Raw genomic sequence first — 26,812 nt, forward strand, 5'->3', positions numbered from 1 at the left:
TAAGATCCTGTGGGCCTCCCCTCCTCTTCCGTGGCCATGAGGACGGGCTATGGGGCTTTTATTGCTGTTTTTATTTTGTATATTGATGTTTATGTGCTTTTAACTTTGTATTTGTGTGCACCTGTTGCACTGTTGTAAGCCGCCCTGATCTTCTTGGAAGGGCGGGATAGAAATAAAGATTTTATTATTATTTTATTATTCCAGCTCAACATTAGGAGGAACTTCCTGACAGTAAGGGCTGTTGGACAGTGGAACACACTCCCTCAATGGAGAGTGGTGGAGTCTCCTTCTTTGGAGGTCTTTAAGCAGAGGCTGGATGGCCATCTGTCACAGGGAGTGCTTTGGAATCTGTCTTCCTGCATGGCAGAAGGGAGTTGGACTGGATGCTTTTGAGTGTCCCTTCCAACTATGATTCTATGATTCTTGGGATCCTCATGTGTGGCCCTTGATAAGAGGGATGAAGGACAAAACCTGTGAGGAGAAGTTGAAGGAGTTGGGCATGTTCAGTTTGGAGAAGTGACATGATGAACGACTGTTGAGGTCCAGATGACCATTCTCTGTCAATCCATGGGAGGATGGGTACAATGGTCTGAAGGGGCAGGAAAGTCGAGATGGTGCATCTGGACAATAAGAGTGATTTGGCAGTGGAATCAAGGTGGTGGGATCTCCTTCTCTGGAGGTCTTGGAAACAATGAACAATGCTTCTATTAATGTAGGCTAAAATTCCATTCACTGTGTGCTGCAGCATCACACTAATGATGCATGTTCAATTTTGTTTTAGTGGGGTTTTTTTAGTTGTTTGAACCTACTGGGGGACTTTGAGCAAATCACACTTTCTCAGCCTCAGAGGTTGGAAATGGCAAACCTCCTCTAAAGAAACTTATTCACCGGTATGGCCATCACATTTCCCCTGGAATTACTGGGGGAAGGAGTTCTGCTTCATGATTCATCCCATAGGCTGATGAAACACGTATGCTGTGTCAATGTGAAAGCTAAGTAACCTTGCATCGCCAACCCTTCTGGAAAGTTCAAACTCTGCAATAGGAGGTCAGCCTGTGTCAGACCCATATGCATGGTTCTGCCATGATGATATGATGATATGGCATTATAATAACATGCTGCTTTATTGAGAGGGTGATACTAATCATGTGGGAATCCAAGCCTGAGAAATGATGGGAGGGGGCAGATGGCCAGCGGTGAGAAGGATTGTGGATTTTATGACCCTACTCTTCTTGAAGCGGATCTGGGCTGAGAGCAAGGGATGCTTTCCTTCCATAAGTGCAATTGGATGATAATACAAGAAAGGGAAGAGGAAACATGAAAGGTTGCTTTGATCTGAGATTCAACGGCCGGAGGATCGCAGCTGGGTGCGGGGGGGGGGGGGGTGGGGGATTTTTATGTTAAAGCCCAAGCAGGAAAATCTTCAGTTCTGGCAAAAAAAACCTGGATTGGTGACTACTGTCTCAATACATGGAATAAAAGTCTTTTGCATTCTATCACAAGAAAATGTTTCCCTGGTTACTGGGAACTGAGTTTGTGGTCCGGACAGCCTGATCCAACATGGCTCCCCTCACGTTCTCCTCTTTGTCTCGTTTCAGCCTCTGCATCCAACGTGGGACTCATGGCAGGGGTTATTATTGCTGTCAGCCTCTTGGTGGCTGTGTTTGGGATTACTGTATATGTTCACAAGCAGAAGCGTGTGCAAAACAGTGGTGACATAACGTGTCATGACCAGACTCAGCTTAATGGCCTCCTTGCTCAGAAACCCCAGGGTCTGGCATCTGCAGAAGACTGGGATCCAGACCACAGCCAAGGCTTGTAGATTCTTCTTGTACAATATTGCCAAAATCCGACCATATCTCTCCGCCTCTACTGCCAAGATCCTGGTCCATGCCCTAGTGATCTCACGACTTGATTACTGTGTAACGTCCTCCTGGCTGGGCTTCCTCTTTCTCACCTCCGTCCTTTAATTTCTGTCCAGCATTCAGCTGCACGCATTATCACATCCGCCCACCGCTCTGACCATATCTCTCCTCTGTTGGCATCCCTTCACTGGCTCCCCCTCCCTTTCCGTATTCAGTACAAGCTCCTGCTGTCGATGTTTAAAGCCCTCCATGGACTGGCCCCTCCTTACTTGTCAGACCTTCTTTCTCCTCACCTTCCCACCAGGGCCCTCCGTTCTGATAGTCAAGGTCTGCTGTCACAGCCCAGGATTTCCTTTGCCCCATCCTGGATTCGCCCCTTTTCACTCGCTGCCCCTCACTCCTGGAACCTTCTTCCCCCGCGAACAAGAGCCATCACCTCTTTAACCAGCTTCAAAACGGAGTTGAAGACCATTCTGTTCAGGGCAGCGTTCCCAGGAATTGCATAATTGTCACTTGCTATTTGATGATCTTTTCTTCCCTGTTTTATTGAATCATTTCCTGTATTGCTATGTATTTTATATGTATTATCCTACTAGAGATGCCCCCTCCCCACCACCACTCCCTTTGTGTTGTGTCTTTTTAGATCAGGGGTAGGCAACCTGCAGCCCGCGGGCCGGATGCAGCCCGGCGAGGCCTTAGGACCGGCCCCAGCCCGGTCCTGCCGCCGATTGCCGCCAGGGCCTTTGGGGGGCAATTGTCTATAGAAGCCTCAGAAACATGCATTTATATTAACATTTTTTTTAAATCAGCAAATTTTTTTGCATGTCCTCCATTTTTTTTTTAAAAAAGTGTCTTCCATTTGAAAATTTTGTCCTACATTTGTCCTTTTTTATTTATATATTAAATTATTTTTTAAAATTATTTAATTGTTTATTTTTTGGCTTCGGCCCCCCAGTTGTCTGAGGGACAGCAACCCGGCCTACCCCTGTTTTAGATTGTAAGCCTGAGGGCAGGGATCCGTCCAATTAAAAAGATTGTATGTACAGCGCTGTGTAAATTTAGAGCGCTTTATAAATAAAGGTTAATAATAATAATAATAATGGGAGGGTACATTCACAGCCCCAGAAGACTTTGGAGGGTCACACAATCACCCCTGTGGCATTCCTGAGAAGTTGTGATATTAGACTTAGCTGCCACTAATGGATCTGAACTGGTATTGCATGCCTTTTCTTGTCCATGTCCCCACATGGACAAGAAAGAGAGCGGCCTCTGCCTGCATGGATATCCCTCCACCAGAGTGAGACAATCTTAACAGATACCAGAAGTGACATCAGAAACAAAAAGTGGCCCCGTGACCCTAACATTCCTCCTTGTCTTCTCCTGTATGATTTTGAACATCTTTGCCTGATGAAGAATCCCATGGAGCTTTGGAAGCTTGCATCATGTATTTTGCACTTTGGAATCAGCCTAATAAAGGGGTCACTGTTTTGTAGGGATTTTTATTTTCTCGTATTTTGCTAGATATCTTAAACTGTTAATATCCCTTCCCGTGATTTTCACACCTCCTTCCTCTTTTTTCTACAAGTATATATTTTAAGGTAAATGTGTCGTTTTTTCCAGTGGCGTCCCTCTCCTTGGTGTCACCTGGTACGGTCTGTACTCCCTCCCCTTCCCTAATGACACCAGTGGGTTTTTGTAGGATGACATTTGACATTAAGCACAGGGACCTCTGAGTCACCTTCTTATCTTCAGCCCTGCCCAGGCCTTGCAAACCCAGGGCAGCAGCCATGGCTTCCTGAATGGAGATCATCTCCACCAGCCATACGAGTTCCATCTTTCCCTACAGCTTTTTTGTGGGTTTTTTCGGGCCACATAGCCAAAAAAACCCACAAGAAACTATGGATGCTGGCCATGAAAGAGTTTGACTTCACAGTTCCCTACAGCCTTCGCAATTCAAAATTATTAAGATGCATTCTGCTTAGGCAAATTCAGCACATTAATCATTGCGCTAGTTCTACATTCCACCATTTTAATACTAGCAGCCAAGGTTACTAAACTGAGGTTTAGTACTACTTGGCTGCTAGTGCCCTACATGTTTGGGTCTAGGTTCCCTACAAGAGACAATACATCTCTTAGGTTGATTGTAACTGGCTGACCATGCGGACCCAAAAGGTGCTTAACAATGGCTTCTTTTCATCCTGCAGAGAAGTGACCAGTGGGGTGTCCAGTGGGGTTCAATCCTGGGCCCAGTGCTATTCAACATCTTTATCAGCGACTTGGTTGAAGGAATAGAGGGCATGTGTATCTTATTTGCAGATGACACCAAATTAGGAGTAGCTAATATCCCAGAGGACAGGATCAAAATTCAGAATGACCTGAATAGACTAGAAAGCTGGGCCCAAGCAAACAAAATAAACTTCAACAGGGAGAAATGTAAGATACTGCACTTAGGCAGAAAAAAATGAAATGCACAGATACAGGATGGGGGACACCTGGCTTAAGGAACTATGTATGAAATGGATCTGGGAATCCAAGTAGACCACAAATTGAACATGAGCCAACAGTGCAATGTGGCAGCTAAAAAGGCCAATGCGATTCTAGGCTGCATCAACAGAAGTATAGTCTCTAGATCTGGGGCAGTGATAGTGCCACTCTGTTCTGTTCTGGTTAGGCCTCACCTGGAATACTGTGTCCATGATTGTTTGAATAAAGGATCTATGGCTGCAGCAGATGTTTTCAGACCAGAGGATGAAAGTTGTAAATCCTAAGAAATATGTGTTACATCCCAAGAGAAAAGGGCACACTCCCACCTTGGAAAGAGAAGGATCCTTATCTTTACAAGAACCACCATCTTTAGGAAGTCGAAGGCTTTCACAGCCAGAATCCATAGGTTTTGTGTTTTGGGGGGATATGTGGCCATATTCCGGAAAAGTTTATTCCTGACGTTTCACCAGAGGTCTTTAAACAGAGGCTAGATGGCCATGTTTCGGGGATGCTTTGATAGAGATTTCCTGCATGGCAGGGGGTTGGACTGGATGGCCCTTGGGGTCTCTTCCAACTCTACGATTCCATGATTCTATGATGGCATGGAAGTGAGTGAATATATATATATATATATATATATATATATATATATATATATTTTGTGTGACCTAAGATGAGAGGAAGAGATTTACATGTTAATCTGTGTATTATCCAGGGCCTAAATAATATTTGAAAACACTGAAATTCTGGACCATGCCAACAACTATCAAGTCAGAATGTGCAGGGAAGCCATTGAAATCCACGAACATCTGGACAACTTCAACAGGAAAGAAGAAACCCTGAAAGTGAACAAAGGGACTAAGACCGTCCCTTTGGAGCGACTGCTGCCATCCCTTTCAGCACTGGATCAGGGCCACAGCAATTACATACCGTGGCTCCAATCTGGCCTTTCCCTGACACTAAGAGGAACAGCAAAATGCCTCTCCTTTTCAGCCAAGAGGTTGCCCACTGTGTGCTCAGATGGACGGCATGATGGCGGCATCAGGGCAGCATCAGGCGTGAGTCATGCAGATGCCATGTCCTCCCACTCTGCACTGAGGCCAGTGTATAATTTTAGTCTGTACAGCCTCAAAAGTTTGGCTACCAGTCCTGAAAAACACCAAAATCAAGACCTAGCAAAATGCAAATGAAAAGCACCCAGGGCCAAGGTTTTTCCCAGCAGATAATGGATCACTAATTAAATAGACTCAGATCCTCTTTGCATATCCTCCCACCCTGAGGCCTTACCATTCAACAACAGAACAATACACAGGTTAACATGGAAATCATTCCTCCCAACACAGAGTCACATTGTGTGTATGTGTGTATATATATATATATATCCCACTCATTTTCACACCAGCATTCTTTGAAGATGCCAGCCACAGGTGCTGGTGAAATATCAGGAATAGGAGCCCTGGTGGCGCAGTGGTTAAATGCCTGTACTGCAGCCATTCACTCAAAACCACAAGGTTGCGAGTTCAAGACCAGCAAAAGGGCCCAAGCTCGACTCAGGCTTGCATCCTTCCGAGGTCGCTAAAATGAGTACCCAGACTGTTGGGGGCAAATTAGCTTACTTGCTAATTAGCTTACTTGCTGTTCACCGCTATGATCTTTGGAATAGCGGTATATAGATAAAACAAATTAATTATTATTATTAATAAACTCCTCCAGAACATGGCCACATTTCACCCTCAGTGGAGCCAATTAGTCTGGGCCAAATGTCTTGATATGGGGGCAATCTCGGGGCAGCCATAGTTTACTCCCTATCAAATATCATGAGAGGGGTGATTTTGGGCTCCAAACCTGTGGTAACAGTGTCTAGTGTATGAATGCCCAAACCTGAGTGCCCACAAAGGGATCCAAAGTGTGCATGAAAAGGCATAACTCCAAAATATGTGTGTCCCTGCAAATGCCTGCAAAACATGTGTCCCTGCAAATGCATTCAAAGCATGTGAATGTAACACCCATGTCCCTGCAAAGTGTGAATGTCAAACCTGAGTGCCCACAAAGTCCCCCAAACCACGTACGTAAGGTGCATGACTCCAAAACTTGTATCCCTCCAAAATCCTGCAAAGCATGTAAATGCAATACCTATGTCCCTGCAAATGGTGCCTGCAAAGTGTGTGAACACCAAACTGGAGTGTTCGCAAAAGCCTTCTATGTGTGCGCAAGGTGCATGACTCCAAAATAGGTGTCCCTGCAAAAGCCTGCAAAGTATGTGAATGCAACACCCATGGCCCTACAAAAGCCTGCAAACTGTATGCAAAGTGTGCCTGCCTAGTGTGTGAACACCGAACCCAAGTGCCCCCAAAGGCCCCCAAAGCACATGACTCTAGAATCTGTATCCCTGCAAAGGCCACCAAAGCAACACCCGTAATCATGCAAAAGCCTGCAAAGTATGTTTGATAAATTTATTACGATCAACTGATCAAACATCAAATAAACATTAGTCAACAAACATCATAATAAATCACAAATAAAGTGGCCGCAGTGACTCCAACCCTTGTGTCCCTGCAAAGGCTGCAAAGAATGTGAATGCAACACTCATGTCCCTACAAACAGTGCCTGCAAGGTTTGTGTATCTCATGTGTGAAGACTAAAACTGAATGCCTGCAAAGGCCTCCAATGTGTGCACACAAGATTCGCAACTCCAACACTAATCATCCTGCAAAGTATGCGAATGCAACATCCACCCTGCAAAAGCCTGCAAAACTGTGTGATTATAAAACTCATGTCCCCACAAATGCCTGCAATGCATGGGACCCCAAATTCCTGCAAAGGGTGGGCATGCAAAAACCCCAGAGTCCCCCAAATCCATGCAAAGCATGTATGAAAGGGGTGTGAATTCAAAATTATCTCTGCAAAAGGGTGTGATCTCCTTTCCTTCTCCCAGTTTTTGCAAAAAAAATCTCTCTCTCTCTCTCTCTCTCTCTCTCTCTCTCTCTGTCACTGCAAAAAGGTAAAATGGGGGGAGGAAGTGACTCTCTAGGAATGCCTGCAAGCCCCGCCTTCCCCCTCCTTTCCTGGAGGGAGAGAGTCTGGATGCCTAGAAGGGCAAGGAAACACCCACTTCCTTTCTGGGTTTTGCAAACCTCTCTGTTTGCAAATGCATTCTTCTGCCAGGGAGCTGGTGGTGAGTGCAAAGTGCATTGCAGGGGAGGAGGGGATGGGGGGATTGCAAGGTGAGGGTCAGGGCATTTGTATTAAAGGCAAGGGGTCCAGGATCCCCCCCTGCACCCATGCAAAGGAGGCACAATGCCAGGGGAGTCTATAGAAGGGGTTGGAACCCTGGGATGTAGGGTAGTTTTTGGAGAGGCCCTGAAGATGCTCTCTGGCTTAATAACCAGGGGATGGATCTGCACTCTAGGAATAATGCAGTTTGGCCCCACTCTTCAGTGCTGTAGCTCCATCCTATGGGACCCTGGAGATTTGCAGTTTTGCAAAGTCTTTGGTCTTTCTCTGGGTGCATCCACACTGTGGAGATATTGCAGTTTGACCCCACTTAGAAATGCCATAACTCCATCCTATGGGACGCTGGGGATTTGTAGTTTTGCAAGGTCTTTGGCCTTTCAATGGGTGCATCTACACTGTGGAAACAATGCAGTTGGGTTCAACGTTTAAGTGCTGTAATGTCATCCTAAGGATCTGTAGCCCCATCCTGAAGGGTCCTGGGATATGTAGTTTTGCAAGGTCTTTTTTTAGCCATCTCTGCCCAAGAGGACAGGTGCATTCATCAAACTACAAATCCCTGGATTTCATAGGACAGAGCCATGCCAACTAAAATTGGTGCCAAACTAAATTATTTTTTACAATGTAGGTGCATTTCTAATTTTCCTCCAGATAATTTCTGCTTGAAGTTGACCATAGAGTTGCACTGGAGGAGCGAATGTGGAGGGGCAAGTGTATACAGTGCACCCTTGTTTTACGTAGGGGAACCATTCCAGACCCCTCCATGTAAAACAAATAGCGCATATGCTTGAGTCCCATTGAAAATAATGGAGCTCATGCATGATGTGCAGCGTGGCATGCTGAAAGCTGCATAAAAGGTGCCCTTATATGATGCGGACACACTGTATTTAAGAACAACAATTGTGTTTTTAAAAAACAAGTGACCTTAGGCAGGTCACACACTCTCAGCCTCAGGGGAAGGCAAAGGCAAACCTGCTCTGAACAAATCTGGCCAAGAAAATTTCAAGATATGTTCATTTCAGGGTCACCATAAGTCAGAAACTACTTGAAGCACACAACAACAACAAAATTACAACAGATTCCCCTCTCCAGACTGGCCTCCAGTTATGCGCTTGTCAAATAGTTGCTGCGTACCTTCAAGTTGTTTCCCACTTACGGCGACCTTATCATGGGGGTTTCTTGGCAAGATTTGTTTAGCCTTCCTCGGGCTGAGAGAGTGTGACTGTCCCTCACCTTGCCCCTTCTCCCCTTAAGATTCCTCTCTGGATCAAGTACTTGGGCCTCACAGTGTACATAAGGGTGGATGTGTAATTCACTGCTGTAAGCATGACCAGACTTTCTATCAAAACTTAAATAGGAGGAACAGGGAGAAATGTAAGGTACTGCACTTGGACAGAAAAAATGAAATACATAAATATAGGATGGGGGACACCTGGCATAAGAAATCTTCATCTGAAAGGGATCTAGGAGTCCTAGCAGGCCACAAGTTGAACATGAGTCAATAGTGTGATGGAGCAGCTAAAAAGGCCAATGTGATTTTTAGGCTGCATTCTATGATTCTATGCATCAATAGAAGTATAGTATCTAGATCTAGGGAAGTAATAGTGCCACTGTATTCTGACTTAGTCAGGCCTAAACTCGAATACTGTGTCCAGTTCTGGGCACCACAATTCAAAAATGATGAGAAGCTAGAGGGTGACTAAAGTGGTGAAGGGTCTGGGAGCTGGGGATGTTTAGCCTGGAGATGAGATGATTAAGAGGTGATATGATAGCCCTGTTTAAATATTTGAAGGGATGTCACATTGAGGATGGAGCAAGCTTAATTTCTACTGTTCCAAAGAACAGGATCAGGAATAATGGATGCAAGCTCCAAGAAAAGGGATTCCACCTCAACATTAGGAAGAATTTCCTGACAGTAAGGGCTGTTCGACAGTGGAACAAACTCTCTCAATGGAGAATGGTGGAGTCTCCTTCCTTGGAAGTCTTTAAGCAGAGGCTGGACGGCCATCTATCAGAGGTGCTTTGATTGTGTCTTCCTGCAAGGCAGAAGGAGGTTGGACTGGATGGCCCTTGGGGTCCTTCCACCTCTAGGATTCTAGGATCAGCCAGGCACAATTGTAAGAAAAAGAATCAGCTAGTAGAGGTTCATTAGATGCATTTAGAGTGCACAAATGAGACGTTTGCAAGACAGGATTCTTCTCTTTCTTTCTACTTGTTCCTGACAGCCCTTCTTATTGTCTCAAGGAAGATACAGTACAGATAACGATTGCAGGAGACACAATCGTCGCATCGGGTTTGACTCCCAATGGTCTTGTTTGAGGGAGAACGGAGATCAAAGATGGAAAATCAAAAAGCTTCTGGTCCGGAGAGAGGGCACAGCCACCCACTCGTTTTCCCAGCTCAGAGCAGCAGAGGATCCTGGGAAAGGACCACGGAGAAGATGGTCATCGGGGACGCCACCAGCTCCGAGAGTCAACGCCGGAACTTCAGGGAGTTTAGTTACCAGGACAAGGAGGGACCTCGAAGGATTTGCAGTCAGCTCCACAGCCTTTGCTGCCAGTGGTTGGAGCCGGACAAACGCACCAAGGCCCAGATGTTGGACCTGGTGTTGCTAGAGCAATTTCTGTCTGTCCTCCCCCCGGAGATAGGGAACTGGGTTCGGGAATGCGGGGCAGAGACCAGCGCCCAAGCAGTGGCCCTCGCAGAAGGCTTCCTCCTGAGCCAACCAGAGCACAAAAACCAGGTGAGAGCATTTCCTTCAGGTAGCACCACATTGCTAAAAATGTTTCCATTTTTTTTTCCAATACACCTAAAGCTTGTTCTGGGGTGCCTTCAAATTGTTTCCAACTCGTGGCATCCCTAAGGCTAATTTTTCATAGGATTTTCTTGGCAAGATTTGTTCAAAGAGGGTTTACCTCATCCTCCGAGGCTGAGAGAGAGTGACTTGCCCAAGGTCACCCAGTGGGTTTCTGGCCGGACAGGGATTCAAAGCCTGGTCTCCAGAGACCTAGTCCATTGCTGAAACCAACACATCACATTGGCTCTCCTACAAGTGGTCATACTCAGATTAGTCTGAGGTTGCATCTTTGTGGTAGAAATAATGCAGTTTGATGCCACCTAAGTGCCCTGGCTCCATCCTCAGACTCTTACAGGGATTTAACTATATATCCCAGGATTCCATAGGATGGCACTACAGCACTTAAAGTAGGCATAATCTTTGCAGTGTCAATGCACCCTGCAATCAGCCATTGTGTTTGATTATCCTTTTGTAATCATACACCACAAGCTGTCTACTTTGTTTGTAGGTTAAACATTAGGAGGAACGTTTGCACTGATCACAAAATACAAGACTTTGATGCCACCAGAGAGCTGTTCACCTTTGGCCAAGATGCCAAGAATAAACCCAAAAAGTCATCTGCTAGGCACTGTTGTAAGGGGCATGTACGCACACTGAAATCATAGAATCCTAGAGTTGGAAGGTATCCCAAGGGCCGTCCTTCTGCCATGCAGGAATATACATTCAAAGCACTCTTTCACAGATGAGCATCCAGTCTCTGTTTAAAAACCTCCAAAGGAGACTCCACCACCCTCTAAAGGAGTGTCTTCCACTGTCAAATGGCTCTTATTGTCCAGCTGTTTTCCTAATGTTGTAGCTTGCATCCACTGTTCTTGGTCCTATTCTCTGGATCAGCAGAAAACAAGCTTACTTCGTCGCCAATAAGACTTTCCTTCAAACATTTAAACAAGTCTATCATGTCACCCCTTTACCATCTCTCTTGCAGGCTAAATGTACCTAGCTTCCTAACCCTGATCCATCTTTGGGATCTGGCATATGGGCCCTAGGCTGATTTGGGTAGAATCTGTGGTTTAAGGGAGCTGGTTCTACCACTTGCAAAGGGGGATACTGGAACCCAACAGCTCAAGGACCTGGATGTTTTCCTCTGCTGTAGACCCCTGGCTGCATCAGTTTACAGTCAATAAAACTTAACTTATATGATTTATGAGTGTCAGGTATTGGCACTGAATGAAGCCTGAAATTACAGCTGTAACACATCCAAAATGATGAAAGACTTTGACAAAATTAGTTATTCCCACAACCCAAAGAAAATATCTTTATTTTATAAATTCTTACTGAAGTATGAAATGTATGAGGAATCTGTGAAACCACCAATGATTAAATGGGCTCAAGATCTGCAGGAGCCCCTGTCCTTGGATCAGTGGGAAAAAACATGGAAAATTAGATTGAAACATACTGTATGTGTGGAGCTCAAAGAAAATTACTATAAAATGCAAAATCAGTGGTACTTGACCCCAGCTAAAATAGCAAAAATTTACAAAAACAGCAGTCCCCTATGTTGGAGATGCGAAAAGGCCGTGGGGTCCTTTCTGCATATGTGGTGGAATTGCGATTACGCTAAAAAATATTGGATCCAGGTCCATGAGCAAATTCAAAAAATAATAGGTTGTCAATTTAAGTTTGAACCAAAGTGTTATTTGTTAAATATGATTACGGATAATGAATTAGAAGACAAATTTGGTGTACTTTTGTTTTATATGATAGTGGCGGCTCGGATAGTTTTCGCTTCACAATGGAAAGGGAAAGTCGTGACATGGGAAGACTGGTGGATGAGGTTGATGACCTACTTAGAGATGGATAAGCTCACTTGTCTGATTAGGGATAAGGACTGGAATAACCGGAAAAAATGTTGGATGCCTTTGATTAAATTTGTGAAAGCCGATAGAAATATTAACAACTTTCAATGTTAAAGTAGAACCAACGATTACAGATTATTGTACTATATCTGAAATAGTACATTCTGATATATGTTGTATTTTTTTCTCTTTTTTTCTTTTTTTTTTCTTTTTTTGTTGTTTGTTTGTTTTGTTATGTCTTGTTCTGTTTTGTACGTGATGATTGTTGATGTCTTTTAATCAATAAAAAACTTTAAAAAAAAACAAAATGGTGAAAGGTCTGGAAACCACCAAGCCCTGTGAGGACTTAGGGAACTGGATATGTTTAGCCTGGAAAAGAGGTTAAGAGGTGGTATGGTAGCCCTGTTTAAATACTTGAAGGGATGTCATGTTGAGGAGGGAGCATGCTTGTTTTCTGCTGCTCCAGAGAACAGGACCCGGACAATGGATGCAAGCTACAGGAAAAGAGATTCCGCTTCAACATTAGGAGGGACTTTCCTGACAGTAAGGGCTATTTGACAATGGTCTCTTCCAACTCTGTAACTGGTTACCATTTAGAACACTTTGCTTGTTCCATTGCCTAATTCTCTTCCTCCTGCTTTCTTGGGGTCTTTGCCTCTTTCCCAGGTCAAGGATGAAGCCATTGCAGATTTCCCTGTGACAGAGAAGATACTGCCAAATGTTGCACAAAAGCCCCTGTTCAAGTGGATTGTGCAGGAAGGAGATGCAGGTGCCACCTTGCCAGGTAAGGGGGCATAGTGCATCCCACCCCAATGTGCATGGGGCACTGATGCACATTGGTCACTCACAGCAGGGTCACCATGGGTCGAGATCGACTCAAAGACAATACCAACAACAGGACTAGTTTGGCGACTGTCACTTTCCATCAGCCGCCCCCAAATTGTGGAATGACTGCCAGAAGAGATTCAACAGCTGAAAACACTGTCTGAATTTAAAAGAGCATTGAATGCCAGTCTTTTCCGGCGGGCTTATTTAGACTGTTTTGAATTGCATGTGTCTTATTTATCCTTTTAAACTGTTGCTTGTTTTAATTAATGTATTGCAATGGATATTGTTCATTGTTGATTTATTGTTGTTCCTCACCTTGATCCATGAGGGCAGGAGGATAAGAATTATTATTATTATTATTATTATTATTATTATTATTATTCTCACCATTCACTCCAGCTCTTACAAGAAAATCCAGAGTGCTCTGGAGCAATGTCAGGTGGCTGTTTACATAGCTGGCACGAATCACTCCCTCTGAGGTCACAACAAGGTGCCCAGCCATCTGATCAACACTGGGTGCCCTGTTTTTGCTCCATGCCAATGGTGTGGTGTTGCCAAACAGAACAACGGTAGACAGCCGTATGGCATCACTCCAGAGTGCTCACTTAACAGGGACTGCTTCAGGGCCAGAATACTCCAGTCTGCTATCAATGTATTCTGGCCAGTATAGCTTCAACCTGAGTATACATAAAGTTATGTTAAGCTAAAAAGGTGATATAGATAACAGTGATCTTTCTGTTTTTCTTGCAGGGCAGGGAAGGATAGTCAGACAGAACACAATATCGCTGGAGGTTCCTTTGCAGCCATCTTCTCTCTATGGCGAACTCAATTCACTTGCTGTTCAGTCGGATCAGGTAGGAAAAAGTTAAACAGAGATAAAAGTTGGGTTGAAGATAATGTGCAGAAGGTCTCTTACTCCAAATAAGCTGCTGGAAATGTCTCAGCATGAGTCAAACCAGAGTTGGGGATGTCAAGACAAGGTTGTGTGTTGTGCTGTTTGCCTTCAAGTTGTTTCCCACTTAGGGCGACCCTAAGGAGAACCTGTCATGGGTTTTTCTTGGCAAGTTTCGTCAAAGGGGGTTTGCCATGGCCTTCCTGTGAGGCTGAGAGAGTGTGGTGTGGTTTGCCCAAGGTCACCCAGTGGGTTGGTATCCTTGCACTCCAAGCGGCGAATCAAACCCTGGTCTCCAGAGTTTAGCCCAGTGCTCAAACCACTACGCCAAACTGGCACGTCCTTTTTCCGATGTGGTGGACTCATAAGGAAGCAAAAGGTTTACTACTCTAAAATTGATAGGCTCATCCAAAATAATCTAAAGGTAGACTTTGTAATGTGAAGGGAAATATTTTTGCTGGGCATTGTGGAGAAAAAACTGGAGAGGAATTGCTTCTTCGATATATAACAACAGCAGGAAAAATAAACAGACCAAAGAGCCAATAAGGGAGGAACGGATTGTTAAGGTTGCTGAGTTGTCCAAATTGCCAAATTCATGTTACTTCTAAAGGATATGCCAATTGAAGATTTTCTAAAAAATAATTGGAAATCATTTGTGGATATTATAAGTGATAAGAAATCTAGCATTTATTTATTTATTTATGGTATTGATACCCTGCCCTTCAGCACTAAAGGCTATCAGAGCGGCTTAAAATTATTATTTTTAATTAGACAGGTTATTAGTAATGTAATAATTTGTGGTTATGTGTATACAGGGCGCCGCCATTATCACGCCGCCGTGACATGCTAGGGTTGCGGGGCGTGCGGTGGCACTGCCCTTGGGCAACCCTAGCATGTATCCAGGCCGGTGCAAAGCGCCGGTCTGGAAAGCCCCAATGTTTCAAAAAAAAAAGAGTTAGGGATTTGTCCTGGACAAATCTTTCTGCAAATGAAAGGATCCTCCCTCTTTGTTTCTTTTTCTCTCTCTGTGCTTCACAGCTGTTTAAGATGAAACGTCTTAAGAAAGGATCTCATTTCTCACCAAATCACCATTTTTACTTCTCTTAATTGTATGACCTACCTGTTCAAGCCATTTGTTTCTTCCTTTGGCCAGTTTCCAGTGACCCTGGAGGAGGTGACGGTGCATTTCACAGAGGAAGAGTGGATGCTACTGGACCCGGGCCAGAGGGCTCTCTATGAGGAAGTCACACAGGAGAATTATGGGCATTTTTCCTCCCTAGGTAGGGATCCCCAATACGATTAGTAGCCAGTAGACATGAAAAGTTCTTGGGAGGCATCCTTGCACTCCGGCAATATTGCAGTGGTTAACAGTGGCTTGTCTATATCCATGGGATAACTGTTAAATGCATATGACAGCTGTTCCAGTTGGTGGCATATAAGAAACCATCAGAGCCTTGGTAGAACACTCTCTTCTTCTTCTGAAGTTGGCAGGATTGTTGGGTCTTTAAAGTCTGTACCAGTTATTCCCAAAATCTGCCTTTCTAGATGTTTTGGACTCCCGGGATCCCAAACCTACACAACTTGGCAGTAGGAAAGGGCCACAATTAAAAGAGGCTAAACTTCTTTGGGTCGCAGATAGGTTTTAATTAAATATTAATGAATTAATAATTATTAATATGATTAATATTAATTTCATCCTCCTCTTCCACTGTCCAGCCATTTCCTCTGTTGAAAGCTGAGTGGTGGAGGAGCCTTGCCCTTCCTCCTCCTCCATTCAGTCTTCTCCTCCAGAGAAGGCTGAGCAGCAGAGGAGCTATGTAGGGCTAGCCTCTGTCCCTCTTCCTCCTCCACTGCCCTCAGGAAAAAGCCATGCAGCAGAAGAGCCTTGCAGGTGAATGTTCACCCGCCTTCCTCCACCACTGCCACCAGGCCTTTTCCTCAGGAGAAAGCCAAATGGCGGAGGAGGCCTGCAGGGCAAGTGTTTGACCATCCTCCTCCTCCTTCACCTGGACTTTCCCTTGGGAGAAAGCTAAGCAGCAGAGGAGTTTTGTAGGGCAAACATCTGCCCTTCTTCCTCCTCCTTCACATAGCCCTCTCCTCAGAAGGTTGAGCAACAGAGGAGCCTTGAAGTTGTTCAACATCTTCATAGGCCACCCAAAATCCTTTGGCGGGCCATATGCCCCCCCCCCCGCTATATGTTGTGCAGGCCTGCCCTTGATGATGATGATGACGACGACTCCTACTGCTGTTACTGTGGAAGCCACATCCCTGGGTTTATAGTCCCTGAGCAAGGCTACTGAGAGTGTTTTGGTACTGATATTGTGTCCAGTTCTGGGCACCACAATTCAGAAAGGACATTGAGAAACTGGAGCGTGTCCAAAGGAGGGCGACAAAAATGGTGAAAGGTCTGGAAACCATGCCCTTTGAGGAACGACTTAGGGAGCTGGGGATGTTTAGCCTGGAGAAAAGAAGGTTAAGAGGTGATATGATAGCCCTGTTTAAATATTTGAAAGGATGTCATATTGAAGAGGGAGCAAACTTGTTTTCTGCTGCTCCAGAGAACAGGACCCGGAACAATGGATGCAAGCTACAGGAAAAGAGATTCCACCTGAACATTAGGAGGAACTTCCTGACAGTAAGGGCTGTTCGACAGTGGAATGCACTCCCTCGGAGGGTGATAGAGTCTCCTTCCTTGGAGGTCTTTAAACAGAGGCTGGATGGCCATCTGTCAGGGATGCTTTGAACTGGATTTCCTGCATGGCAGGGGGTTGGACTGGATGGCCCTAGTGGTCTCTTCCAACTCTACGATTCTATGATTCTATGATGACAAGGACTCACGAAGTTGACTTGATGGAAATTAACAACAACCGCCCTTGAGTCCCAATATTAGGAGAAGGGCTCAATATAAATGACTAAAATAATTTGCTGTTCTTAGGGAGCTAATATACACATTATAAAATGCATCACCTTCTGTTTTTCTAACAGGAAATGGGATGCAGGTTGGAGACAGCGAAATGACCCTGGATGTTCCTTCTCGACTGTCTTCTCTTTCGGGTGGAATAGATACACTCGCTGCACAGTTTGATCAGGTGGGGGAAGAATCATCAAGGATAAGGGATGGGGTTTATCCTATGTAAATCTTCAAATTCCTGAAAGAAATGGCTCTACCGTAACAAGGATTTGCATACATGGGATGCAGCACTATTCAACATCTATATGAATGATGGATAATAGAATGGGGGCATGCTTATCAGATTTGGAGATGACACCAATTAGGAGAGGTAGGTAATACCCCAGAGGACAGGATCAAAATTCAAAATCACCATAATAGATTAGAACACTGGGCCATAACTAACAAAATGAATTTCAAAAGGGAGAAATGTAAGGTACTACATTTAGCAGTAGAAATGGAAGGTTCATATATAGGGAGCGCTAGCTTGACAACAGTACATGTGAAAGGAATCTAGGAGTCTTAGTAGACTACAAGCTGAACATGAGTACAGTGATGTGGCAGCTAAAAAGGCCAATTCTATTTTAGACTGCATCTGTAGGAGTCTAGAGTCCTGGCTGAGGGAAATAATATTGCCACTGTATTCTGCTTTGCCCAGACCTTCCCTGACATATTGTGTCCAGCTCTGGGCATCACAATTCAAGAAGGATGAGGACAAGCTGAAGCGTGTCCAGAAGAGGGCAACCAAAATGGTGGAAGGTCTGGAAACCACCAAGCCCTATGCAGAGCTGCTGAGGGATCTGGGGATGTTCAACCTGGGGAAGAGAAAGTTGAGAGTGCCATGTTAGCCATGCTTAAATATTGGAAGGGCTATTATATTGAGGATGGAGCAAGCTTGTTTTCTACTGCTCCAGAGAGTAAGGGCTTGTCTATACTGCCAGAAAAATGTTCACCCATCTTGTAGTTGCAGCACATTTTCCTGCTTCATAGTGACCTAGTGAATGCCACATTCATTCCAGTGATATCAGAGTGAACAGCTGCACATTCCCCTTTTCAAACTCACAGTGATGCAAAAGGGAGATCCTTTGAATGTTATACTGTATACCTTGTAATATTTTCCTCCACACAACTGTATTCACACCTTTTAAAAAATTCCATCATGCTTGTGATACATATTTCTGTGTCAATCATCATGAGCCAGTCACCTTTTGTTTCCCACCCATCAGCATTCCCATTAGCTGCTTTGTATGAATGGGCAGGCATGCTGCAGTTTTAAGTTATCCTGCACACATTATGCAACCGCCATTGCCTTAACAGGTCATTGTCGCTTGCAGTCAGGGATTGGAGATTGCAGGAATGAAGACCACATTGGAGGTGTGCTTGGCAGTGATTACCTTGCTGAAAACCACTATCGCGGTGCGTGATGCACTGGACATATTCTATCGCAGGCGCAGAATGCAACGGCAAAGAACCATAGAAAAACGTCATCGAGAGTACATGCGACACCGTGCTCTGGCTTTGCAGTGGGCTGCTAGCCTCAATTCGGTCAATCCGGCTGTGCTCGAGATTCCTCGTGGGCCTGGACAGGCTCCTCGTACGTGGGTGTGTGCAAGAAGCCGGGACTGGTGGAACAACTTTGTCACGACGGCGTGGTCGGACGAAGAGTGGTACAACGTGTTCCGAATGTCCCGCAACACGTTTTTCCAGATAGTGGAGCTGCTTCGTCCAAAAGTGCAGAAGCAAGACACTATCATGAGGCGGGCCATTCCTGTAGAGGAAAGACTCGCAATCACCCTATGGGTGCTTGCGAACCGGTGTTCATGTCGACGTGTGGCTCAGCAGTTTGGAGTTGGCCGATCCACAGTTTCAAACATTTTCATGGAGGTCATACTGTCAATGGAAATGGTTCTTCTGCCCCGCACCATTTTCCTGGGAAATGTTCAGGAGGTATGTATTGCTGTTAATGCAATTCCTTTCTGTTATGTTTACCCTGATCTGTGCATGGATTGTCATTTCTGCCCCCTGATCTGCTCATTAATTATCATTTCTGCCCCATGATCTGCGCATTGATTGTCATTTCTGCCCCCAATCTCTGCATTGATTGTCATTTCTGCTCCCTGATCTAATCATGGATTGTCATTTCTGCCCCCATTCTTGAATGCAATGTCAATAGATTGTGTAATCACATGTACCATATGTATGGAGGGATGTGGAAAAGGACAGCTAAAGTTAGGATTTATAAAATCTCACACTATGAACATTTGTATGAAAAACTGGTTTATATACATATATGTGTGTGTGTTTGTGTTTTTAAATAACTTCCAGATATACCAATAGCAAGTACATATCTATACTGCTTATCTGTACATTTAAGCACTTCCTAAACAGTGTACAGTGTGTAAGCCAATTGCCCCTAACAAGCTGGGTACTCATTTTAGAAACCTGTGGAAGGATGCAAGACTGAGTCAGCCCTGATCCCTTGGCTGGTAATGAACTAGTGGCTACAGACATTTAACCACTGCACCACTAAAACTCTCACCATATAATAATATAAGCAACTCAGTAAAACAATACTTGGAATATAACATAAAAAGACTGAAAGCAGGAGAATATCTGTGGATTACTCTTCACAGTCATTGATTCTTTTGTGATAAGGAAATTCTAAAAAAAATATTCCAGTTATTGATGAAGACTTGTTGTCAAAAGGCCTTTGGCTGCAAGTAGTTGGGAACTGTCATTGACGAAACCAGCCTGACTTAATTCTTTCCTATCAAGACATTTGCTTCAGTCATTTGTCTCTTGAAGGACACTTACACTGTTGGAGATTGAATTCATCCCAGTTTCTTGCCTTCAAAAAGACTGTTGCTTTCCAAGAAACTGCAGGTCTCCTCACAAGGCATTGGTTCTTTTCCTTGTATCTTCAATGTCTTATTTTATTGATTTGATTATATTACAGTCAGCCTGCCATATCCATGGAGTTTTTTTTATCCACAGATTCAAACAGCCACAGCTTGAAAATATTCAAAAATATATAAAGGCCAAAAAAGCAAACCTTGATTTTGCCATTTTATGTAAGAGTCACAATTTTACTATGTCAGTGTATTTAATGGGACTTGAGCATCCATGGATATTGGTATCCACAGGGCTTCTGGAAGCAAACCCCAGTGGATGCCAAGGGCCCACTGTATATGGTATATTTGAAATATATACCATATGCAGATCTGTGAAATATATACCATATACAGACTTTTATACACACATATACATGAAGGTATACGTAAAGGTAACAGGATTATCTAGTCGTGACCGATTGTAGTCATGGCTGACGTGTGTCTGTGTGCGTATCATAGAATACAGAATTCACAACTACTATACACAAAGTTTTTCAGGTAAATTTTCATAGACAGTGTGACATTTTATAACTCCTAACTTTAGCTGTTCTTTTCCTTAGAGATTTTATGTTTTTCAATTTCACCTGTATGGAGGGATGTGCCTATAACTGTAGTAATTGCCTTTTTCCTTCCCGTTCCCACTTTGCTTCCCACACAGATCATGGAAGGGTTCTCTGAATTGGGATTCCCGCAGGTGGTGGGGGCAGTGGATGGATGCCATTGCCAAATCCTTTTGCCGGTGAGACAAGGAGGGGAGTTTATCATCCATAAGCACACTTACCCTGTCCTGCTTCAAGCGACTGCTGACCATACAGGACGCTTTCTAGATGTGGAGATCGGCTGGAGCGACCAGGATCACGATTCACACATCATCAGGAACTCGGCAATTTACAAGGCCATGGAGGCAGGGACTTTTGTCCCAGGAAACCCAACCATTACTGTGCTGGGCCAGCAGGTCGGACCACTGCTCCTGTCAGACAGCGACTACCCCATCCGAAAGTGGCTGATGAAGCCATACGAGGGTACCCTAACTGAAAAACAGGCACTCTTTAACAAGCATCTGAGTCGTGCCCAGAATGTAGTGAAAAGGGCATTTGCCCGATTGAAAGCCCGTTGGAAATGCCTGACTGCTTCATTGGAGGTGGCCGAAAAGAATGTCCCTTCAGTCATCGCCGCATGTGTGAGCTTGCATAATATATGCGAGACCAAGGGAAAAATTCTGGACATCATTCCTCATCAGTTGGGGGAGTACGTGCGGGACACCTCAGGGGCACCGATAGTGAACCTTGAGGAACAGAAAACACAAGAAGGGGAGGCTGTGCGGGATGCGCTCGCAGAATACTTCTGGACTGGAGAAGATGCAGTGCGGTGTGAAAACCCTTAGTACTTATTCGGACCTTGTTACCACTACGGGGATGTTCAGAGAGGGCTTTGGGTTGTTTGGAGAGTTCTATGTTGCTTTTTATGTTCATTAAAAATATTCAGTGAGAAATAAAAATAGTTTATAATAATGTTCAATAAAAAAAGATGTTAGTTGTGGTGAAACCTGTTGTGTCTGTTGTCTGTTGGGCGATCTGTGTGGCTTTTCCTGCTGCCGGTGGAAGGGCAATAGTAAGAAGGTTACCAGAGTTACATTTCGGGTGACACAAAATGTCTAGAGGAGGGTGACCAAAATGGGGGAATGTCTGGAAACCACCAAGCCCTGTGAAGAGTGGCTTAGGGAGCAGGATATGTTTAGGCCAGGAAAGACAAGGTTCATAGGTTATAGGGTAGCCCTTTTTAAATATTTGAAGGGGTGTCATACTGAGGTGGGAGCAAACTTATTTGCTGCTGCTCCAGAGAATAGGACATGGAGGAATGGATGCACACTATAGGAAAGGAGATTCCACCTTAATATTAGGAAGAACTTCCTGACAGTAAAAGCTGTTAGACAGTGGAAGATGGTCTTTCAAAGTTTGGTAGAGAATTATAGAATCATAGAGTTGGAAGAGACTATAAGGGCCATCCAGTCCAACCCCATTCTTCCCTGCAGGATCTCTCAATCCAAGCATCCTCGACAGATGGCCATCCAGCCTCTGCTTAAAGACCTCCAAGGAAAGAGACTCCACTACACTCTGAGAATCTCCTTTGGAGGTTTGATTGTGTCTTCCTGCATAACAGAATGGATTGGACTGGATGGTCCTTGGGGGAGTCGCTTCCAGATCTATGGATCTATAACTAATGAAGTTTTGGATGGATGGAATCCAACCTCCATCCATCCCATTGTTTGCTATCACTTTTGATTCATAAACTTTCTCTGAGCAGAACCTGTCCTTTCTCTTCTTTCAGAGTCCCTTGACCTGCGAGGAGGTGGTTGTGAGTTCCATAGAGGAAGAATGGAATCTGGTGGATCCAAGACAGAAGACTCTGCAGGGAGAGGACACAGAAGACAGTTACGGGACTCTGGTCTCCCTAGGTAAGGTCCCCTTTTCCCTTTGGCTCAGCAGTTCTGAGCGTCACTTATTTCTTTAGACCATTAGAGCTGGTCAACAGTAGAAGACACAGGCTTGGAGGGTGGTGGAGTCTCTTTTGGATGCTTTTAAACAGAGGCTGAATGGCTTTTGGTGTGTCTTCCTGTAACTTGGTCTCTTGCAATTCTATTATTCTGTGATTATTTTCAAGCCCACATTTCTCCTCGCAGAGGACCTACAGATGATTTTTGTTATCAGTGTACTGTGGAGGCTGTCATTGGGGACAACTGTGGTTGGTCCATGCTTTCAGAATGTACTGTTAACCGTAAATAAAGTTTTTACAATTTTATTTTATTGCTTTACTCAAATGATGGACTACATCACCCATATCTCCAGGATGTTAATTGCAGTTTCACTTACAAGCATCCAGGATGAGAAAGGTCTCTCTAGGCATCTGGAGGTCTTTCTGTGTGACTTCAGGTCAGTTTCCAGCAGGAGGCTGCCTCTTCATGTCTACAGAGACCATCTCTTTAGGCATCTGGAGGTCCTCCATTGCAACTATGGTCTACTTCCATTACAAAGAACTTCCTGATTGTAAGATCTGTTTAAAAATGGTCTCTGTTTAAAAACCTCCAAAGAAGGAGGCTCCACTACTCTCTAAGGCACTCTTCCACTATTGGAAAGCCATTATCATCAAGTTCTTCCTAATCCTAGAATCCTAGGAAGGGACTCAAAGGGCCATTGAGTCCAACTCTTCTGCCATGCAGACACAATCCAGCACTCCTGACAGATGGCCATCTGGGGTTTGAACCCACTGCTCCATATTTGCTCCATATCCAAGGGACCGAATGGCCCTTCAGGTCATCTTCCAACCATGATTCTTTGATTTCCTGTTCTCTGGAGCATCAGAAAACAAGCTTGCTCCATCCTCAGTATGATGCCCCTTCAAATATTTAACAGGGCTGTCATGTCATCTCCTAACTTTCTTTTCAGGCTAAACATCCCCAGCTCTGTAAGTCTCTCCTCAGAGGGCTTGATGGGTGCTGACGTTTCACCACGCTTAACAAAGTTAAGAGAGATGCAGATGAAACAGCTCTGGTCAGATTCAGATGCCTATGAGTTCTACAGGCTGCTGATGACACTAGGGCATTGTTTCCTTCCTTCCTTCCATTTTTGCATCCTTCTTTCCATGTTTTCTAGAGCTGGAAGTGCCAGCAGTAATGTCTACTTTTCCACATTTCTAAAAGGGACTCCGGATTGCAGCTCAGATTTCATCTCCTGGCAGGAGGAAGAGGATGATCCATTTGCGGACACCTCAGAGGAAGAGGAGGAAGAGGAAGAGAGATCAACAGGTACAGGCATTCGGGCGGGGAGATGTTTGTTCTGGTGTATTGGTTGATGAATTCTTTCCCCCAAATATGCTCCAGCAAATGATCAGAGAAATGGCCAGGGGAGAATTCAGGTTGCATCTGCACTGCATAATTTAATGCATGTCGACACCACTTTAGCTGCCGTGGCTCATTGCTAGGGAATCCTGTGATTTATAGTAGTTGCTGTTTTGCGATATATTTATTATTGTTATTGTGTATAATATTTATTATTTATTATATTTATCGTTATTCAGACAGACCAATATTTCACATAAAAATAATGACATTAATGTCATTAAAAACAACAACAACATAATTGCAGAACACAGTAAAATGATTTCCTAAACCTCTAATGCTTGGTTATAGCCTTGGTTCCTTTATATCTATTGATATAGATATAGATATAGATATAGACATATTTTGTTGAAGTTGAACTAAATTCTTGTCCTCCACCCTGTTTCATCACCTAATTTTGCATTGATTTAATTTTTATACCTCCATAATCTAATCCTGTCATCATTCTTGTCTGGACATTGTTCTTTGTTAGTTCATTTTTGATATTTGCTTATATATATATATTTATATTATCATTTCAACTTATATATTCTATAGGATCCACATGAGGGAGAAAGCCAGCAGTAAAATTTATGTATTCTATCATCAATATCCAATCCTTATCAAATTAGTTTATAGGTCTGTTTCTTAGAGGTTGTGTCAATTTGTCATTTTGTGAGATACTTAGTCTCCCCTGATAGAGAGAGCTTTGGTGCCGCAACAAACTACAGATCCCAGGATGCCATAGCATTAAATGGTATCAAACGGTGTTACTTCTGCCGTGGAGATCAGTGTTGCCAACAAACCTTGAAGGTAGTCCCCAGAATGTTTTACAAAATCCCCAGAATTCCTCAATATTTATTATTATTATTATTCAGTCAAAATCCCCAGAAAGAAATTAATTAAATTCCCTGGATTCCAGGGAATTCCTCAGAAATTGGCAACACTGGTGGAGATGCACCCTTAGACTTTATCAATCATCATTATCTTTTCCTCTTAAAGCCATTTCATGATATTTTTAATACATTTTTATGCTGCCAGGCTTTCTCACACTGACAAAGGTACGGTATAAGACTGTAACTTCTACTGTTTTAAATTCTGTTAGCCGTCTTGAATTCCTATACTGGGAGGAAGTTGGGATGATGAGGATGATGATGATGATGGCCAGTGTATGACAGTTTAGTCATCTTTGCTTCTAGGGAAAGTTCAGGCTATGATTTGTACTCATACCCTTTTATTGGTCTTTTTGGTGGTATGTGTATCATTCTCTGGATGTTTAAGATTTGGTCAAAATAGCAAATCACTGGAGGTTATTTTCCTGTTTGAGGATCTGTTCCTTCCTGATCAGACATTTCTTTTAATTCTCCAGATGGTGTGAGGCAGTACAGTAAGATGTTTGAGCGGAGGAGCCACATCCATGAAATCCCATTACTCGGCAAAGACCGTGAAAGGAATGACGCTCTTATTCACAATATCGGGGACTGGAAGTCCTTGGAGCATGGGAGCAGCATCATTCAGCAGCTCTACCTTACCGAACATGGAAGAATCCACCCGGGAGAGAAAAGACATATATGCTTAGAGTGTGGGAAAAGCTTCCGGCAGAGCTCAAACCTGAAATCGCATCAGAGGATCCACACCGGGGAGAAACCTTATCAGTGCTCTGAGTGCGGAAAGAGCTTCCGATTCAACTCCAAGCTGAAGCTGCACCGAAGGATCCACACCGGGGAGAAACCATACCAGTGCTCCGAGTGCGGAAAGTGCTTCAGTTACAATGGGAACCTTAAATCGCATCAACGAACTCACACGGGGGAGAAGCCCTACCAGTGCTCCGAGTGCGGAAGGTGTTTCAGTCACAGCTGGAACCATAAAATGCATCAAAAAATCCATGCGGCCGTGAAATACTGTTGAGGAAATAACTTTTTCGGGAAAGCAGTTCTATCATGGGCCATCAGAAATTTCAAGTCACACATTTTGGAAGAGTTAAACTGAATTTGTAGTCCTAGATTGAGGAGACATATTAAATGAATTGGTGTAAGCCTTGACTTTGAATCCTAGAATTGGAAGAGACCTCATCCAATACAACCCAAACCTGCCATGCAGGAAGACACAACAAAATGCGCAGATATGGGATGGATGACACCTGGCTTGGCAACAGTACATGCAAAAGGGATCTAAGAGTCTTAGTAGACCAAAAGCTGAACATGAACCAACAGTGCAATGTGACAGTGAAGGAAGCATAGTGGAAACTTCTGTTAGGAGACCTGAGGGCAGAATTCATTAGTAACTGCCTTGAATCCCATCAAATCCAATAAAATAAATGAATAAATAAATAGTAGATCAATCAAATTAATTTTACAGGCCTGTGATGAAAAAGCCCTTCCAAGTATTCTAGCTGTTTCTAATGTGTTTTGGGTTGCTGAATTTGAAAAGCACCAGACAGTTCTTCTATAAATTTGATATTTTTATCAATTTGGTTGTGACCTGGCTTTGATTAAGTGTGGACACCGATGCGCCAATATGATTTCTTTTAGTGCTTTTGGGAGGATACTGTTTGTTTCTTTGTTTGTCATCAGCAATTTAAAAGGTCTTCAAAAGTCTTATGAGAAGACCTTAACCCCTTTTTTATTCTTTTCAGGGCTTTTCTTTGCAAGAACGTTTCATTCATTCATTGATTGTGAGAAAATGGGAGCAAATCCGCAGTCATTTTTGGATTTGGGTTTTTGGATTTTGGATTTCATGGGTTGCCAAATGCCTATAAAACCAGCATACATTTTTAAAAGACTTTTTTTTGGGGGGGGGGGGGGAAATCTCGGTTTTGTAGGCCTGTATTATTAGTGAGAAGGTTATTAATAAGTAAGAATGCACAAACTAGGAGAGGCTGCAGAGTCTTGAGTTTCAACTTGAGATGGAAACTTTAAGGACGTGTTTATAAAAATAATGAATTTATCTCAGGTCTTGGGATAATTCTGTGCCTTTGCCCCAGTATACTTGAACAAAATAGTTAGTTTCCTATGAGTGAAAGAATTCCTTATTAGCACGCATGGCTTTCCAGTCAACCCTCCACTTTGTGGCTTGGACTTTTGTGGATTTGATTATTCACAGATTTGATTAATATGTTATCTCTAGGAATCTCTAGGTCCTCCA

At 43.8% G+C, this 26,812-nt stretch overlaps 3 protein-coding genes across 5 annotated transcripts in view; all 3 read left to right on the top strand.

Moving 5' to 3' along the window:
• LOC121923014 (major histocompatibility complex class I-related gene protein-like) overlaps positions 1 to 1,884 on the top strand; it is a 29,906-nt gene extending 28,022 nt beyond the window's left edge. For both annotated transcript variants that reach the window (XM_042453094.1, XM_042453095.1), the window contains exon 5: positions 1,599 to 1,884. In XM_042453094.1, the coding sequence (XP_042309028.1) occupies positions 1,599 to 1,822 (224 nt within the window). In that variant the 3' untranslated portion in view covers positions 1,823 to 1,884. The remainder of the gene's footprint in view (positions 1 to 1,598) is intronic.
• Positions 1 to 26,812, top strand: part of LOC121923017 (zinc finger protein 239-like) — a 58,962-nt gene that overhangs the window by 7,108 nt on the left and 25,042 nt on the right. The window lies entirely within an intron of this gene.
• Positions 9,786 to 26,335, top strand: LOC121922960 (zinc finger and SCAN domain-containing protein 31-like). Of its 2 annotated transcripts, XM_042452962.1 has the most exons (8): positions 9,789 to 10,323; positions 12,900 to 13,017; positions 13,812 to 13,915; positions 15,107 to 15,233; positions 16,939 to 17,042; positions 22,123 to 22,249; positions 23,492 to 23,596; positions 25,038 to 26,335. In XM_042452962.1, the coding sequence occupies exons 1-8, from the start codon at positions 9,886 to 9,888 to the stop codon at positions 25,574 to 25,576; spliced, it is 1,662 nt and encodes a 553-aa protein (XP_042308896.1). In that variant the 5' UTR covers positions 9,789 to 9,885; the 3' UTR covers positions 25,577 to 26,335. The 2 variants fall into 2 exon arrangements, with proteins under 2 accessions (XP_042308895.1, XP_042308896.1); XM_042452961.1 differs by lacking the exons at positions 22,123 to 22,249; positions 23,492 to 23,596; positions 25,038 to 26,335 and adding exons at positions 18,221 to 18,850; positions 20,453 to 21,845 and having other exon boundaries at positions 9,786 to 10,323.

This window comes from Sceloporus undulatus, chromosome 2 (genome assembly GCF_019175285.1).
Source record: "Sceloporus undulatus isolate JIND9_A2432 ecotype Alabama chromosome 2, SceUnd_v1.1, whole genome shotgun sequence".
NCBI classification, from domain to species: Eukaryota; Metazoa; Chordata; class Lepidosauria; order Squamata; family Phrynosomatidae; genus Sceloporus; species Sceloporus undulatus.